This window comes from Eretmochelys imbricata, chromosome 7 (genome assembly GCF_965152235.1).
Source record: "Eretmochelys imbricata isolate rEreImb1 chromosome 7, rEreImb1.hap1, whole genome shotgun sequence".
Taxonomy (NCBI): domain Eukaryota; kingdom Metazoa; phylum Chordata; order Testudines; family Cheloniidae; genus Eretmochelys; species Eretmochelys imbricata.
In genome coordinates this window covers 55,094,048-55,107,435 of record NC_135578.1, presented here as the reverse complement: position 1 = coordinate 55,107,435, position 13,388 = coordinate 55,094,048, and the positions used below count along the sequence as shown (strand labels likewise).

Sequence of the window (13,388 nt, the reverse complement as noted above, 5' to 3'; positions counted from 1 at the left end):
CCAGTCAGTTTCCCATCCCAGATCTCACACCCGAGCAGTGCTGCTGCTCTTGTGTTCCTGGCTCTGAAATAGGTGGTGCTGAATGAAATTCATTCTTGTCCCGAGCGTGTTCAAGGAGACCTTCCTTCTCTCCCTTGGGCTGACTTCTGGCCCTATGCCGCCTCGAGGTGTGTGTCCGAACGAGATGGATAGTAAAGCAAGGCTCACCCTCAGTGGAGTGCTTATGGCATATGTTGTGTCTTCATCCCGCCCTGTCAGGACCTGGTGGAGAAAGTGATGGTGCTGAGCAGGTCCATTGAGATGCTCCGAGGCTCCGCAGGGCCAACCCTGGGCCCTGTCTTGGCAGAGCGGGTCACCCAATATGCCAGCCTCTTGGCATCGCAGGGGTGTTTGGCGGCAGCAATGAGCTATCTACCCCGCAGCTCTGATGAGGTAGGTGAAAAATGGATAGGCGGAGAAGGTGCTGGAGAGTGTTGTACGCTGGCTCTCTACACCGCAACTTCCAACAGGAAGCTGTCAATTCTGAGTAAGGTGGAATCTTTCCCTTGGGGGTGGTGCTCTCCGTTTTCCTTGGGAGCATCATCTGCCTCAAAGAGTCTCCTCTGGCGCCGTAGAGGCCAGGGCAGGTGAGGGGATCTCCGTGCTGCTCTTTGCAGTTCTTGGCAGCTAATAACCAAAAGGCTGTCACTCTGGTGGGCAGGCATGGGTGGGAGGGTGCTTCACAGGGTTTGGTGATCCACTTTGGAGGAAGGGAAAAAATTGGTGGGCCCCCAAGTGGGAGAAAGCCCTGGAGGTTGGGGAGCCTTCGCACGGCCTCAGAGAGCTCTCTGAACGGAGATCAGGGTGGTGTCTTGGATCCTGAAGCGTGCAGCTTCTCTTTAGGCCCCCAGGATTGGTTATCAGCTGCTGTGTATTGATGAAGGCTTCATGCCGCCGCCAGTGTATTGCACCTAGTGGCCTAAGGAGTTATTCATAACCCTAGGGAGCCTTCCACCTGTGGCTCCCGAGGCACTTCATTAAGTCTCATTTTTTCAGTTTCTGATCCAGCAGCTCCGAGACCGTCTCTTCCATGCTCAAGGGGAGAGCATGGGCGATCAGCAGCCTCCTCCTTTCCCCTATGCTCCTGTGCACGTCGGACCAGTTAGCCACCCATTGCCAGCAGCCAAGAGCAGCTCAGCTCCGGAAGCGTCGGCCCACAGACCAAGTCCCAGGCATCCAGAGAAGGTAAGTCTCAAAGCCTAGTGCCATGCCCAGGGCAGAGAAGCACTGGGGAGAGGGAAGAAGACGGCTAAAGGAGGCTGATGGGATGGCATCTGCCCTCGGGCAGCTTGGCGCAGCTGACTATAGGGCACCCCCAGCTCCATGGTACGAACTGCGTTAGCTGAGGGCTCTTCCTAGTGCTGATGGGCTGAAGAGAGTTTGGGGAAAGACTCGACAGTTTGGGGCACACGGGTGACCAAAGAACAAGGCACTGGTCTCTCCTGCACACCCAGCGTCCTCTTCCTCGTGGAGTGTGGCCTGCACAGAGGACATACCCAGCATGCAATGGTCCATCTGGATCCCATTAGTCCAGACCTCCTGACCTGAGACAGCACGTTTTCTGCAGTGCCCTGGGGTCCTGCAGGCTGCACCTCTGTGTTGAAGATGTGGGGGGCTGCAGCTGGCTCCTTTGTGCTTTCAGTAGGATGGGTGCACCTGTCACGGGCTGAAAATACTGCCTTCCACAGCAGCCAGGTCCTCCAGAGCCAGGTCAAAGCAGGAGCCCAGCCGGAAGGGAATCAGCGTCCCCGTCCCTGGCTAAGGGGGTTACTCTGGTCCCTTTCCCGGGGGATCGTAGGGCCCTGCCCGTAGCTAAGGGGGTTGCTCTGGTCCCTCTCCCAGGGGAGCGTAGCCTGAAGGAAGGGGATCTAAGAGAGGGCAAAGGATGAGTGCGTGGTGCCATTGCAGAGCTGGGCCTTCTGATGGGGAAAGAAAGCAGCCAAGCCCTGCACTGGTACGGCCAGCAGCCGCGGCGCTGGCAAAGTGGAGCCAAGCCAAGTGCCTGCTGCCCGACCAGGCTGAGCAGGGCAGCCATTGTTGGAGTCTCCAGTGTGCCCTTTTTGGGCAGGAGAGGCTAGTGACTAGCCACTAGTCACAAGAGAGCTGGGGCAGCGCCCGCAGTGGCCACAGCTCTTGTTCAAGCGGGACTGCCAGGTGGGGCTCACCGCAGTGTCTCTGTTTCCTTTACAGCCCATGTACCAGCCATCCTTCACCCTTCCAGGGTCAGTTCAGTCTTCAGTGCCTTCACTCTTCACGCCTCAGCCAGTGCCCATGGCTCCTCCTCAGGCCAGCACTGCCCCCCCTACCAGTATGTACTCCAGAGCAGGAGGCCAGCCCCCTTACAGCCAGTACACCTCTGGCTTAGCACCAGCTACGGTTCCAGGGCCAGGTGAGAATGCACCAGAGGCACAGCCTATAAAGCCATTGTGTCCATCAGGGCAGGGAGCGGCAGGTGTGCACTTTGGGCCCATGTCAGACTCTGTTCTGTACATGCCATAGTGCTTGCAGCTTGGCTGGGGAGCAGGCTGCTCTGAGTTCCCGTGCACTGCCAATCCCACAGACCTCGCTGCAGCTTGGCCATGTGCTCCTGGCTCGGTCAGGAGCCCAGGGAGAGGCCTCCGGTAAGCTGCGGGGTGGGATGAGGCTTGAGGATGGGCATGTGGGAGAAGGCCGGGCATGTTTCTGAGGGCATAGCTTGGGAGAGGAGGGCGCTTGCCAAAGCGGGAGGGAGGGCATGGGAAACACCCTCCTCCTGGTAGGAGAGGGGCCGCCAGCTGACGCTGTTCTCCTTGGTTTCAGCATTGTCCCAGCCTCCACCATTGAGCCTGCCAGGAGCCAGATTCACTGGACCAGCTGCCTTTCCCAATCAGCCTCCTATTTCAGGACAGCCTGGCCCTGTTGCACGCCCTGGCATTCCACCACCAGGATCAACCTTCTTCCCTCCAGCCTCGGTCCCTGCACAGCGTCCTGCTGCAGCCTGTCCTCTCCCCATGGCGGGGCAGTCCCCTATGCTTTTCCCTTCAGCTCCTTTCAGCTGCCCCCCGGGTGTGGGCTACCCTCAGGGGGGCCCTGGAGCTCCTAGCATCCCTCCCCCTCCCACCGGTGAGTATAGTTTGTGTGTCTTCGTCCATGCCCATCCCACATGGGATCTGGTAACGAGGGTCTGTTGTACCAGGAAGTTGGCAGCTGGAGCTCCCTGAATGGGCTAAGAGAACTCGTGGCATTAGGGCTGGGGTCGCTGAAGTGCTGAGCCCCCCAGTTCTGGTGAAACACTGTTAAGAAGACCGACTCACTCAGGCTCCTCCGCGTTTCCATCCTGCTCCCCACAACCTTGGGAGGAGCTGGCCCGGCACGGTCCCAGTGTGCGCTGGGGAAACCACTGCTTCAGTGGCAGCTGCATTTCCATGGGGACACTCCGCACTCATGCTCCGACCCTGGTGAGGGGTCATCTCTCCACTGGCATCCCTGCTTAGCTAATCAGGACGATGGGTGCCTTAGGAGTGCTGGGAGTGGTGGGTTCTCTCTCCAAGGAAGAGATCCTCGCTCACCTGGCTGTGGGATAAAATGCTTCCTTCTGCGGCACTCCAGCTTCCCCTCGCTCCCCATTTCCAAGGGGCTCTCCACTTGTTTCAGACTATCCTGGGCCTTGAGGGTTGTTCGTGGGTTCTGGTGCTGGAACCACAGGCACCAACTTTTGTCGGTGCTGGTGGGTGCTCTCGCCCCAACTCCGCCCCTTCCTGCCCCATTGGATCCCTCTCCAAATCCCCGCTCCAGCTCTGCCTCGTTCCCCCTACTCCCCCCTCCCTCCCAGGCTTGCCGTGCATAACAGGTGTTTTGCAGCGCAAGCACTGGGAGGGAGGGGGGAGAAGCAGGACCCAGCGGTGCGCTCAGGGGAGGAGGCGGAGGTGAGCAGGGGCAGGGCGGGGTGGGAAGCTGCCAGTGGGTGCAGAGCACCCACCAATTTTTCCCCGTGAGTGCTCCAGCCCCGGAGCACCCACGGAGTCGGCACCTATGGATGGAGCTGTTTCCCACCAGGTGGCTGGTTTGAATCCAGCCCAGCTGGAGAGTGATGTGAAGTCATTGCCACCTGCTGGCCCAGGAGAAACGAGCTGGTGGTCTTTGACTGGTCCCTGGTGGACAGATGTTTGCATTGCCTGTGACACCATCATACTGGGTTGCAGCCTCAGAGGAGAGGCTGATGAATGAAGGTCATGGAGACCATCCTGGGGGTAGTCCCTGCAGGACATGACTGCAACACGTTGTTGGAGCCCAGGGGAAGGCTGCAGTGTTTGTGCCTGAGCTGTATCTTGTGTTGAGCTAGAGCCAGGAGCGTGGCCTCCAAGAGCTGTCAATCCAGCACTGCTCCTCAGAACCAAATTCACCCTGCCGCTGAAGGAGGGGTTCCTTGGATCCCCTAACCTGGCATCCAGCCTCAGCTGAAAGGGAAAAGTTCTAGGGTAAGCGGCTAGATTCTTGCCCCCTTAGCTCAGGATGGACCAAACCTTCCGAAATGGTCACTGGGTGCTGTTGGGATGTTACTGATGAACTAGAAGCTTGGTGGTGACTCTGACTCCAAAACCTGCCTTGATTTTCAGGTGTCTTCCCCTGGCTAGATCCCCACCCAGATCCTGCAGGCAGTACGAAGAGCAGCCCCCTACCTCTGTGTGGGGGGAGGTGGTCCCGCTGCTTCCAGTGAGATGATGAGATTGCACGCGCGCGTGCCCCCTCGCAGTGCGGCGTCTGCCTCGCATGCCTGGGCAGTTGTACCAGTGGCTGTGCAGGAACCTAGGTGTCAGCATTGCGGCTTGGCACTGGAAAGCCGCACCGAGGGGCCGGCTGGGAGTGCCCGGCATGCGTTTGTGGGAAGTGCAGATGTAATTAAGATGCTGCAGACCTAATGCAATTGGAGCCCAGGAATGTAAAGAGGGGCTCTTGGCCTCCAGCCCCTCTACGGCTTCCCACCCAGCCCTGGAGGGATTGGAGCATGACCCCTCTGTCTCTCTCATCTCCCCACCCTGGTGTCAGCTGGGCTGGGGAGCAGCTCCTCGTCCTCCTGCACAGCTGACAGCAGATACCACCCCTCATCTTCCTTCCAGCCCAGCACTATGCATCTCAGGCTCCCCGAGGCTCTTCCCAGGTGTGCTGGGGAGGCAGGTCTCTGCTGTGGGTAGGGCTGTCAGGGAGGCATGGATGGGCTGGTTTCCCAGGGGAATTTGAAAGCCAGTTTAAAGCTGCTTGCCAGCTCCCCACCCTCCAGCAGCAGACAGGAGTGAGAACTGGGCTGGGGGCATAGGCGCCAACTTCTACTGGCACCACTGGGTGCTCGACCTCCCTTTGCCCCTGGCCCCGCCCTGACTCCAACCCTGCCCTGATTCCACCCCCTTCCTGCCCCCACTCCAACCCCTTCCCCAAAATCTCTGCCCCCTCCCTGCCCCTATTCTGACTCCTTTCCCAAATCCCCTGCCCCCCAGCCCTGCCTCTTCCCCTGGATGCGCCATGTTCCCGCTCCTCCTCCATCCCTCCTGGAGCTTGCTACAGCTGTTTGGCGGCGGCAAGTGCTGGGAGGTAGGCTGAGGAGCGGGGACACGGTGCGCTCAGGGGAGAAGGTGAGGCGGGGCGGGGAGCTTGCCTGCCGGTGAGTGCAGAGCACCCACTAATCTTTCCCTGTGGGTGCTCCAGCCCTGGAGCACCCCGGAGTCGGTGCCTATGGCCGGGGGGTGATGGTAGGTCTAAGTCCCAGTCCCATGCCTGTCGCTGTTCCTGGGTACAATCTGCTGTGAAGCCATCAGCCCCTGCTGCATTCCTGGGCATTGTTTTGCGGCTCTTGCTGTGGGGAGGGGGTCTTGTCCAGTCATCCCTAGTGAGTGTAATGCTAGGTGACCGCAGGAGCCATCTGCACAGAGGGGGCTGCGGGCCCAGAATCCCTTGGGCCAGTCTCTGGAGCTTAGCAGTGGGAGGCTTTGCCTGCCTGGGCATTGGGCTCTTGTGCAATGGCCAGTACAGTATGTAGGGCAGAACTGCAGGAACAAAGAGTCCCCACTACTGTCCCTGCGACAGAGGCACAAACAGCCCTGGGGCTCCGCACAAATAGGAACACCAAGCTTGGCGTTGGGCCATTTGAGATCCGCAGGCTGAAAGCCCCAGGATTTGGGCTGAGGATGAAGTGTGCGAGGTCTCGTATCTCAGGGCACAGATGGTTAGTGCTAATGGGGCTGGGGTGTACACAGATAGCATACAAATACGCTTTCCGGAGAGTGTGTTCCTGATTTCTGGAGTCGCTGCCCCATGGCTTCCCCCTCCCATTTTAGGGCCCGAAGACCCCAGTCGGATCATCCTGCCTGAGCTACTGCGTCACACTGGCGGTAGTGTTTCACCCAGCGATTCCTAGGCTAGTGAAGGGTGGCCGAACTAGATTTAGAGAGCGCCAGACTGTCGTTTGGAGAAATCTCCATTGCTCTCAGAGCTCCTCAGCAACAGGGGGAGGGCTGCAAACCTGTTGGAGGGGGTCTGCTCATGGCAAAGGAGAATCCCTGGACCCGTCCTGGGCAGGGTTAGTGTTCCCAAGACCGCAGGAAACAAGGTGGTCAGGGTGCACCCAGAAGAGCCTGATGCTGACTGTAAGTTGCCCAGAGTGAAGTAAAAGGCTTCTGGGTAAAGCAGAGTTCATGCAAGGGCTGAGAATCGGGTTGGTCTAAAGCCCTGGAGCAGTGCCAGAATGTGCTAGCTTCAAGTGTCCTTGTGGGCATGGCAGCATTTTAAGACACGGTCTCTTAGGAATCACCAGAGCTAGAAATAATTGCAGACTTAATTAAGCTACTGAGCCGAACTCCTCCGAGAGTGATCCCTGAAACCCGCCGGGAGGAATGGCTGCAGAAGTATTCTAATAATCATTCAATGCACTAAGTACCTTTGCATCTTTCCCAAGTGATTAACAAGCCACCTCCTGTGAGCAGATAAGGATTGGGGTGATTTACTAAGCTGTCGTTTATTTCTAACTCCGCTGACTCCTTCGATATTGTGCCTTAAAACGAGGCTGTACCCACACCAGCTCTTCTCTTAGTAGGAGGGCTATTTGGCTTGTAATGCTGAAGGGCTCCAGTCAGTTCTCTGGCCCCCCTCCAGATAGCTACTGTACAATCACTAATCAAGAGAGACTGCCCCAGGAATGTACTACTGAGGTGAAATCTACACTGCGGGTGGGAATGGGTAAACTTTCCCAAGGGCTGGTTCCGAGCCTGCTATCGGAAAAGGAAAATCTCTCTTCCCCCACCTGCCCACATTTCTGCCAGTGCTCTGGACTGCCCCTGTGTGGTGTTCCTTTTGCTGTCGCTGTCACCCACAGCATGGAGCTGTGTCCCCGGTACTGCACAGGCCATGTTCTGGTTTTGTGGGAAGCCTGGAACTTGGCTCTGGACCTTGGAGCCCTTGAACACTGCACACATGTTGGTTCAGTCTTGGCGGTAGAAGTTTGAAGCCAGGGTAGAGATTTGGAAGCTGCGGACAGTTGAAGTGGGGGGAGGGATAGCTCAGTGGTTTGAGCATTGGCCTGCTAAACCCAGGGTTGTGAGTTCAATCCTTGAGGGAGCCATTTAGGGATCTGGGGCAAACATTGGGGACTGGTCCTGCTTTGAGCAGGGGGTTGGACTAGATGACCTCTTGAGGTCCCTTCCAACCCTGAGAGTCTATGAAGTGCTTTTCTTGCGCCAGTGGCATGAGACATAGCATGGAAACAATCCACAGCCCACACATGTGCTCCAGTGCCTGAAGCCAGAATTAAGGGACTCCTCTGGGGGGAGCAGGGGATCTCAGACTGTGGCCTGTGGACCCAAAGTTGACCACAAAGCCTTTCCACGAAATGTTCTGCAACCCAAACAATGGGGGTTGAAAGGGGAGGTGGGTCTAGGCCCAGGCCCTTCCACTTACAGAGCAGTAAGAGATTGAACCCCACCACTTTGGAGTTCTCATCTAGTCTCATGCCTGTGTCTTGCTCTTTGTCCCCACAGGTCAGGAATCTTGGAACGATCCCTCTGCTCTCAGGGGAGGCCTTCAGAAAAAAAAGGTAAGCCTTGGCCAAAGCATCTGCCTCACTGTACCTCCAGGGAGCGCAGAATGAATGAATGGCCCCTCTCCACGTCCCTGTGTCACTATCGCCGTCCCCACTTGGCAAATAGGGGAGCAGAGACATAATTGATTTGCTTGAGGTCATGCAGTGAATGACCCAGGTCTCCCAGCTGCCCGCATAGTTCCTCTGCCAGGGTGCCAGCCGTCTTCGCTTGGCTTCCCAGGACAAGTGTTTTTGCAGTGTGCATTTCCCTACAATGGCACCTCGAACACCATCCTCTCTGCTGGCCCTCTCCCTGCTGTGAGTGCCACTCTGCTACGGCACCTGGGTGGAAAGGTGGAGGCTGCTAGCGCGGTCTCCCGCCTCGGTGGGAGCCAGGATCTTCTCCTGAGAATGGCGCTGTCGCTAAAACACAGCTTTCAGACCAAAGCCCCTCCCTCTGCAGCCACGAGAGAAACCAGGCTAGAAGCCTGCTAGCACCACCAGATTTAAACATGGTGCTTGGCTGTGCCCCGGCACCACCCCTACAGCACCTCCTGTTGGAGTAACCTTGAGCTCCCAGTCACCAGTGCGGTTTACTGCCTTCTGCGGGAGACCTTTGGCTGGAGTTGCTGTGAGCTCTCCCACAGCCAAGTGGCCCTTGCAGTGACTCCTTCAGCGGGATCTGTGAGCTGAGATCCCCCACAGCAAATGCTCCTACACCATTTCCATCGCTGCCTCCTGCTGGCTGGTGCAATAAGCAGCCCTCTGGCACACTCCCCCCCCACCCCCCGCCCCTTTTGTGCTGAGCAGATGCCGGGAGCTTTCTGGCAGCTTGGCTGGGAACCTGCTTCAGGCTGTGCTCACTACAACAGGATTAGCCTCTCGTTAAAGCCATCTCCTTTTGATCTAGCCTGGTTGGAGCGAATCTGTCCTGACTCCCTGGCTTTCCGGGGGTGGGGTGAAGTGTCTACAGGAGACGCTCCCCCACCACCCCAGGTCCTGGGATTTTCCCTGAGGCTTGGCGCTCTGTGCGGCTAATCTCAGCATTCATGACTCGTGCCGCGGCAGAGCCGAGTCGGCTTTCTGGGGAGCAGCGGTGCCTGCTGCGGCACATCCGTCTGAACGATTTCAGAGAGCCCAAGGGGTTTCTCCGTGCAGCCCTGGTCACCGGCTGGGCATTGGGGGCCTCCCGCTCTCATTCTGAGGGCCCTCGGGGTTTAGAGAGAGGTGCACATTGTTTCCTCATTTGGGATTGCTCTGCAGATTCCCAGGCTCTTGAGCTAGCAAAGATGATGAATTTGGCCTGGGAAAGTGCAGGCAACCCCCCGGTTCTCTGAAGTCGTTCAGTGGCAGCACTGAGTCCTCTTTTGCTGTTTTCTGTTCCCTGGTAGTTGTCAGAGAAGTTCACCCCTCCAGCTCCAATCACAGCTCCAGTAATGAGCCTCCCTACAGAGCCACGGGCCCTGCTGCCTCAGGTTCCCAGATCCCAGGAACGTGGCCAGGCACCCCCGGGAGCACCCAAAGAAGGCAGCATGCAGGTAACCCAGGGGCATCACTCACACCCCAGACTCCTCGCAGGTGTGAGGAGCAAGCTGGCTTGTAAGAGCTTTATCGTTTGGTGACACTGGGGCTTGGATCTGTCTCTTCCCCACCGTAGCATGGCCAGGACCCCAGGGACCGCTCCCTGAGCCTTGTAGGAAATGACCGCGTTCGGGCAGGGCAGGGGAGGAGGGAGTGAGCCATGCTGCGTAAGCAAGTCAAGAGGACCCCAGAGGGCTGCAGGCTGTAGGGGAACAAGCTGCAAGTGCAGCCATGTGTTCCCCACAGTGGCAGGGGAGTGAGCTATGGGGTGTGGAGTTCACCTGCCCTGGGCTCAGCACGCTGCCGTTGGCTGCTTTTCGTTTGGTGTCAGTTTCCCCAGCTGCCCACAGAGAGAATCGAGAGGAAGGAGCTGCCCCCGGAGCACCAGGGGCTGAAGACCACCTTCGAAGGGCTGGTGCAGCGCTGCAGTGCCGTCGCCACCGATCCCGTGAGTTGCCTTTGCAGCTGCTCTTCCTCCCGGGTTGATCTCATAGCTAAAGCACAGGGCCAGGACTGGGGTCTTGTCCCAGCTCAGCCACTGACTTCTCTCCCTGCCTCACCCCATCCACTGGTGCTGCTTCTCTTACCAGGGGATTTCCTCTTCACTCCCCCCCACCCCCCCATGCTCTACAGTCTTTCTATGCCCTTCTCCTTTCCTGCAGAGCGGATACTTCCGCCCCTGCTGAGCCTCTGCCACACAGGCCCTTCCCAGGGGCTTGTCTGTCTCCCCACGGGTCTCTAGAAGGGATGGGGATGGGCAGGGGGAGAAGTGAGGCCAGGGCAGGATATTGCTGGGAGCAGCCGGGCAGAGGCTGCCCCTGTCCAGCCTTGCCGTCAGGCCCGCCGGACTGTTTCTCGAGCAGCTGCTGTGGCCTGCGTGCTGTGGAACAGGGTGGTTGCTCAGGGCTTGCAGTGCGGCGGTCTGGGCTGCATCTCTGGAGAGGGTGGAATGGGCCAGGGGCATCGCAGGCACAGCATTGTTGGCAGGTGCAGTGGGGGGATGTTTCCCATGGGGCACAGCCAGGGAGTGCTGTGGCGGTGCTTGTTACGGTCCATGCCAGGACTGTTTCAAGCTGAGCCAGGGGTGCAGCTGTTTGCAGAGCAGCCTGGGAGGAGGTGGGAGCAGATGTGGCATGGAAGGTTCGCCCCTGGCAGAGCCCGTGGTGAGGATTTCTCTTCACTTCAGAAAACCAAAAGGAAACTGGAGGATGCAGCGCAGCGGCTGGAGTGCTTGTACGAGAAGCTCCGGGAGCAGGCCGTAAGTGTGCAAACCCCTCCGCTGGCTCCAGCGCCCTCCTGCGTGCCCATCCTTGGCCCCCTTTGCAAAGAGCTGTGCTCTCTGCGTGGCCCTCTAGAGATCAGTGACCTTTAACTCCTTCACCCCATCCCTCAAACCAGCTGAGCTCCCCTTCTTCCCCAGCGCCCCCACAGCGGCGCCAACTCTGGCCAGCGTGGGGTGCAGGAGCCGTGTGGCTGGGGCGCGGTGCAACGTGCTGCTGTTACAGCATCAGGAGAGACTCCTCGTGTGTATGTCAGACAGCCACTGACCAGTCAGAGGCCACTGGCCTCTCTCCTCCCCTTGGGCAGGAAGCAAACTCCCTGACAGGTGACTCAGCAGGGTCTTGGCTTAAGGCTGGGACTGGGTAGCTTGATCCACCAGAGAGGAGCAGGGAGCGGGTCCCAAGGGCCGTGGTGAGGCTGAGGGGTGGGGATGGCCCTTCAGGCCCCGTCACTGAGCAATGCCTACCCCAGCTATAGGTGCCCATCTGGTGCGTGGCTGGCGTGGGGGGCTTACGGGTACAGCGTGAGGCTGAGGCAGCAGTGCTCCTTCCCGCAGCTCTCCCCTCACATCCTGATGGGGCTGCACGAGATGGCTCGCTGCATGGAGGCCCGCAGCTACCAGCAGGGCCTGCTGGTCCACACCCAGGTGGTGGGCAGCAGCAGCTTCAGTGAGGTGTCTGGCTTCATGCCCATCCTGAAAGTCCTCATGACCGTCGCCAGCAAGCTGAACGTCTAGCGCCTGGTGCGGAGGCGGGGGGCACCGTCGCCGTGGAGACCGAGCGGGATGGCGAATCCGAGCGCTGCGCTGCAGGCTCCCTCCAGCTCCGGAGCAGCGTGTGGGAGCCAGGCCAGCCCCGTCCCCCTGGAGAGAGCCCATGGGGGAACGACTCTTTCCTTCCCATGGCTTGTCAGTGTTTGAATGGCCGGCCAGGTTGCACTGAGATCCGCCCAGAGCAGCTGTGTGTCTGCTCCATCCCCGGCCCATACACAGATGAGAGGAGACTTGGCCGTTTTCAAACTGAGGCTGGCCCCCTTGGCCCTCTCCATGCCCCCTCGCCCTCTAGGCCGATGGTTCAGCAGGGGCGCGTGCTGGCCTCTGCTCTTCAACTGCCTTCTCCTCAGCACCCTGCACCTGGCTGCCTTTTCCTTACCCACCCCCACTGTGCCCTTTGAGCGCCTCTCTCCACACCTGACCCCTTCCGCGTCCTGCCCCGGTGCTCTCTGGCTCCCCTGCTCCTCGTGGGGAGCGCCGGGTGACTCTCTGGGCTCCCTCGCAGCATGCAGTGTTTGTTCGGAAAGCTGCACTGACTGGCCCCCAGCCTCACATGAGCACCTGTCCTGCTGCCAGCCAGTATTTTGTGAAAGCCCCTAGGCTGGGATTTCAGAGCTGGCTAGGGGATTTTGACACGTGGGAGATGTGCTAATCCCCTAGCCAGCTCTGAACACTTCACCCTAGATGGGGAGGGGCCCCAAAGCTGGGGGCACAGTGGGTCCCTCCCAGCCAAGTCTGGGACACATCCCCTTCATCCTGCAAGGCCCATTGGCACAGCAAAGGGAGGGCCCTTGCTGCAGGGAATGGTGCTGTCTGAGCCGGAGGCCGTGCTGAGCCCTGGCTTGGCATTCAGCTGGCGTTGGCTCTAGTGAACCCGAGCGGTGATGGGGCCATGGGGTTGGCTCTTGGGGGCACAGGGTATTTCAGGGACATGTAGCTCTCGCGCTGCCCAGCCCCCTGCTGGTGAAGCCCTCCCCTTGCGCTGTGACGTTCCATGCTGTTTGACACCCCTGCTATCCAGTGCAGGGGCAGCCTCTCCCTCCCACCAGTTGGATCGGGAGCACCCCTGCTGAATCGGGGTGCTCTGCCGGGACCCTCGGGGGTGGGGGGGTCTCTCTCCCTCGCTGTGTCAGCACAAAGTGCCTCAATAAAGCTGCTTTTTGTGAAATTGGCATTTCATTCCTTGGCTCTGGGTCTCTTTCCCCCCCCCCCCCAGCTGCTTATGAAGAGAGATCCCTTTGGGGAAGCTGCCAGTCTCAACAGGGCTTGAGGGTCATCTCTGCCTTCAGGGGCAAAGGGCAGAGCCTGGCTCTGCAGCTGGCTGTTGGTTTGGGGCACTGCTGCAAACTGGATGCTTCCCTTGTGGGTTTGTGCTTCAGCGTTTTCTCAGGCATGCTGGGAGCCCGGGCTGCCTTGGTTACAAACCACTTAGAGTTGTAGCACAGAGACAACACATGTCCCCTGAGTGCTCTCCTCCAGTATTAAACCATCTGTCCTCACCAGGCTGGGGGGCCTGGGCTGGTTTGGGGCAGAGAGTGATCTTTGGGGTTTTGCACTAGTGAGCACCACCAGGTATATTACTGTGCAAGCTTTGAGCTTGTGTATGAGATCCTCAGCATTGCTTCACAGGTGTCGGTGGGGCTGCACCAGGTCACACCAGCCGAGGATCTG

The 13,388-nt window shown here is 58.9% G+C and overlaps 1 protein-coding gene across 9 annotated transcripts in view; it reads left to right on the top strand.

Moving 5' to 3' along the window:
* Positions 1-12,896, top strand: part of SEC31B (SEC31 homolog B, COPII component) — a 39,999-nt gene extending 27,103 nt beyond the window's left edge. For 8 of the 9 annotated variants that reach the window (XM_077821143.1, XM_077821144.1, XM_077821147.1 and 5 more), the window contains 9 exons: positions 259-432; positions 1,036-1,224; positions 2,230-2,428; positions 2,839-3,141; positions 8,043-8,098; positions 9,475-9,621; positions 9,996-10,112; positions 10,851-10,922; positions 11,502-12,896. In XM_077821143.1, coding sequence (XP_077677269.1) covers positions 259-432; positions 1,036-1,224; positions 2,230-2,428; positions 2,839-3,141; positions 8,043-8,098; positions 9,475-9,621; positions 9,996-10,112; positions 10,851-10,922; positions 11,502-11,681 — 1,437 coding nt within the window. In that variant the 3' untranslated portion in view covers positions 11,682-12,896. The remainder of the gene's footprint in view (positions 1-258; positions 433-1,035; positions 1,225-2,229; positions 2,429-2,838; positions 3,142-8,042; positions 8,099-9,474; positions 9,622-9,995; positions 10,113-10,850; positions 10,923-11,501) is intronic. The other variant, XR_013346580.1, reaches the window with a different exon arrangement.
* Positions 12,897-13,388: the final 492 nt, after the last annotated feature.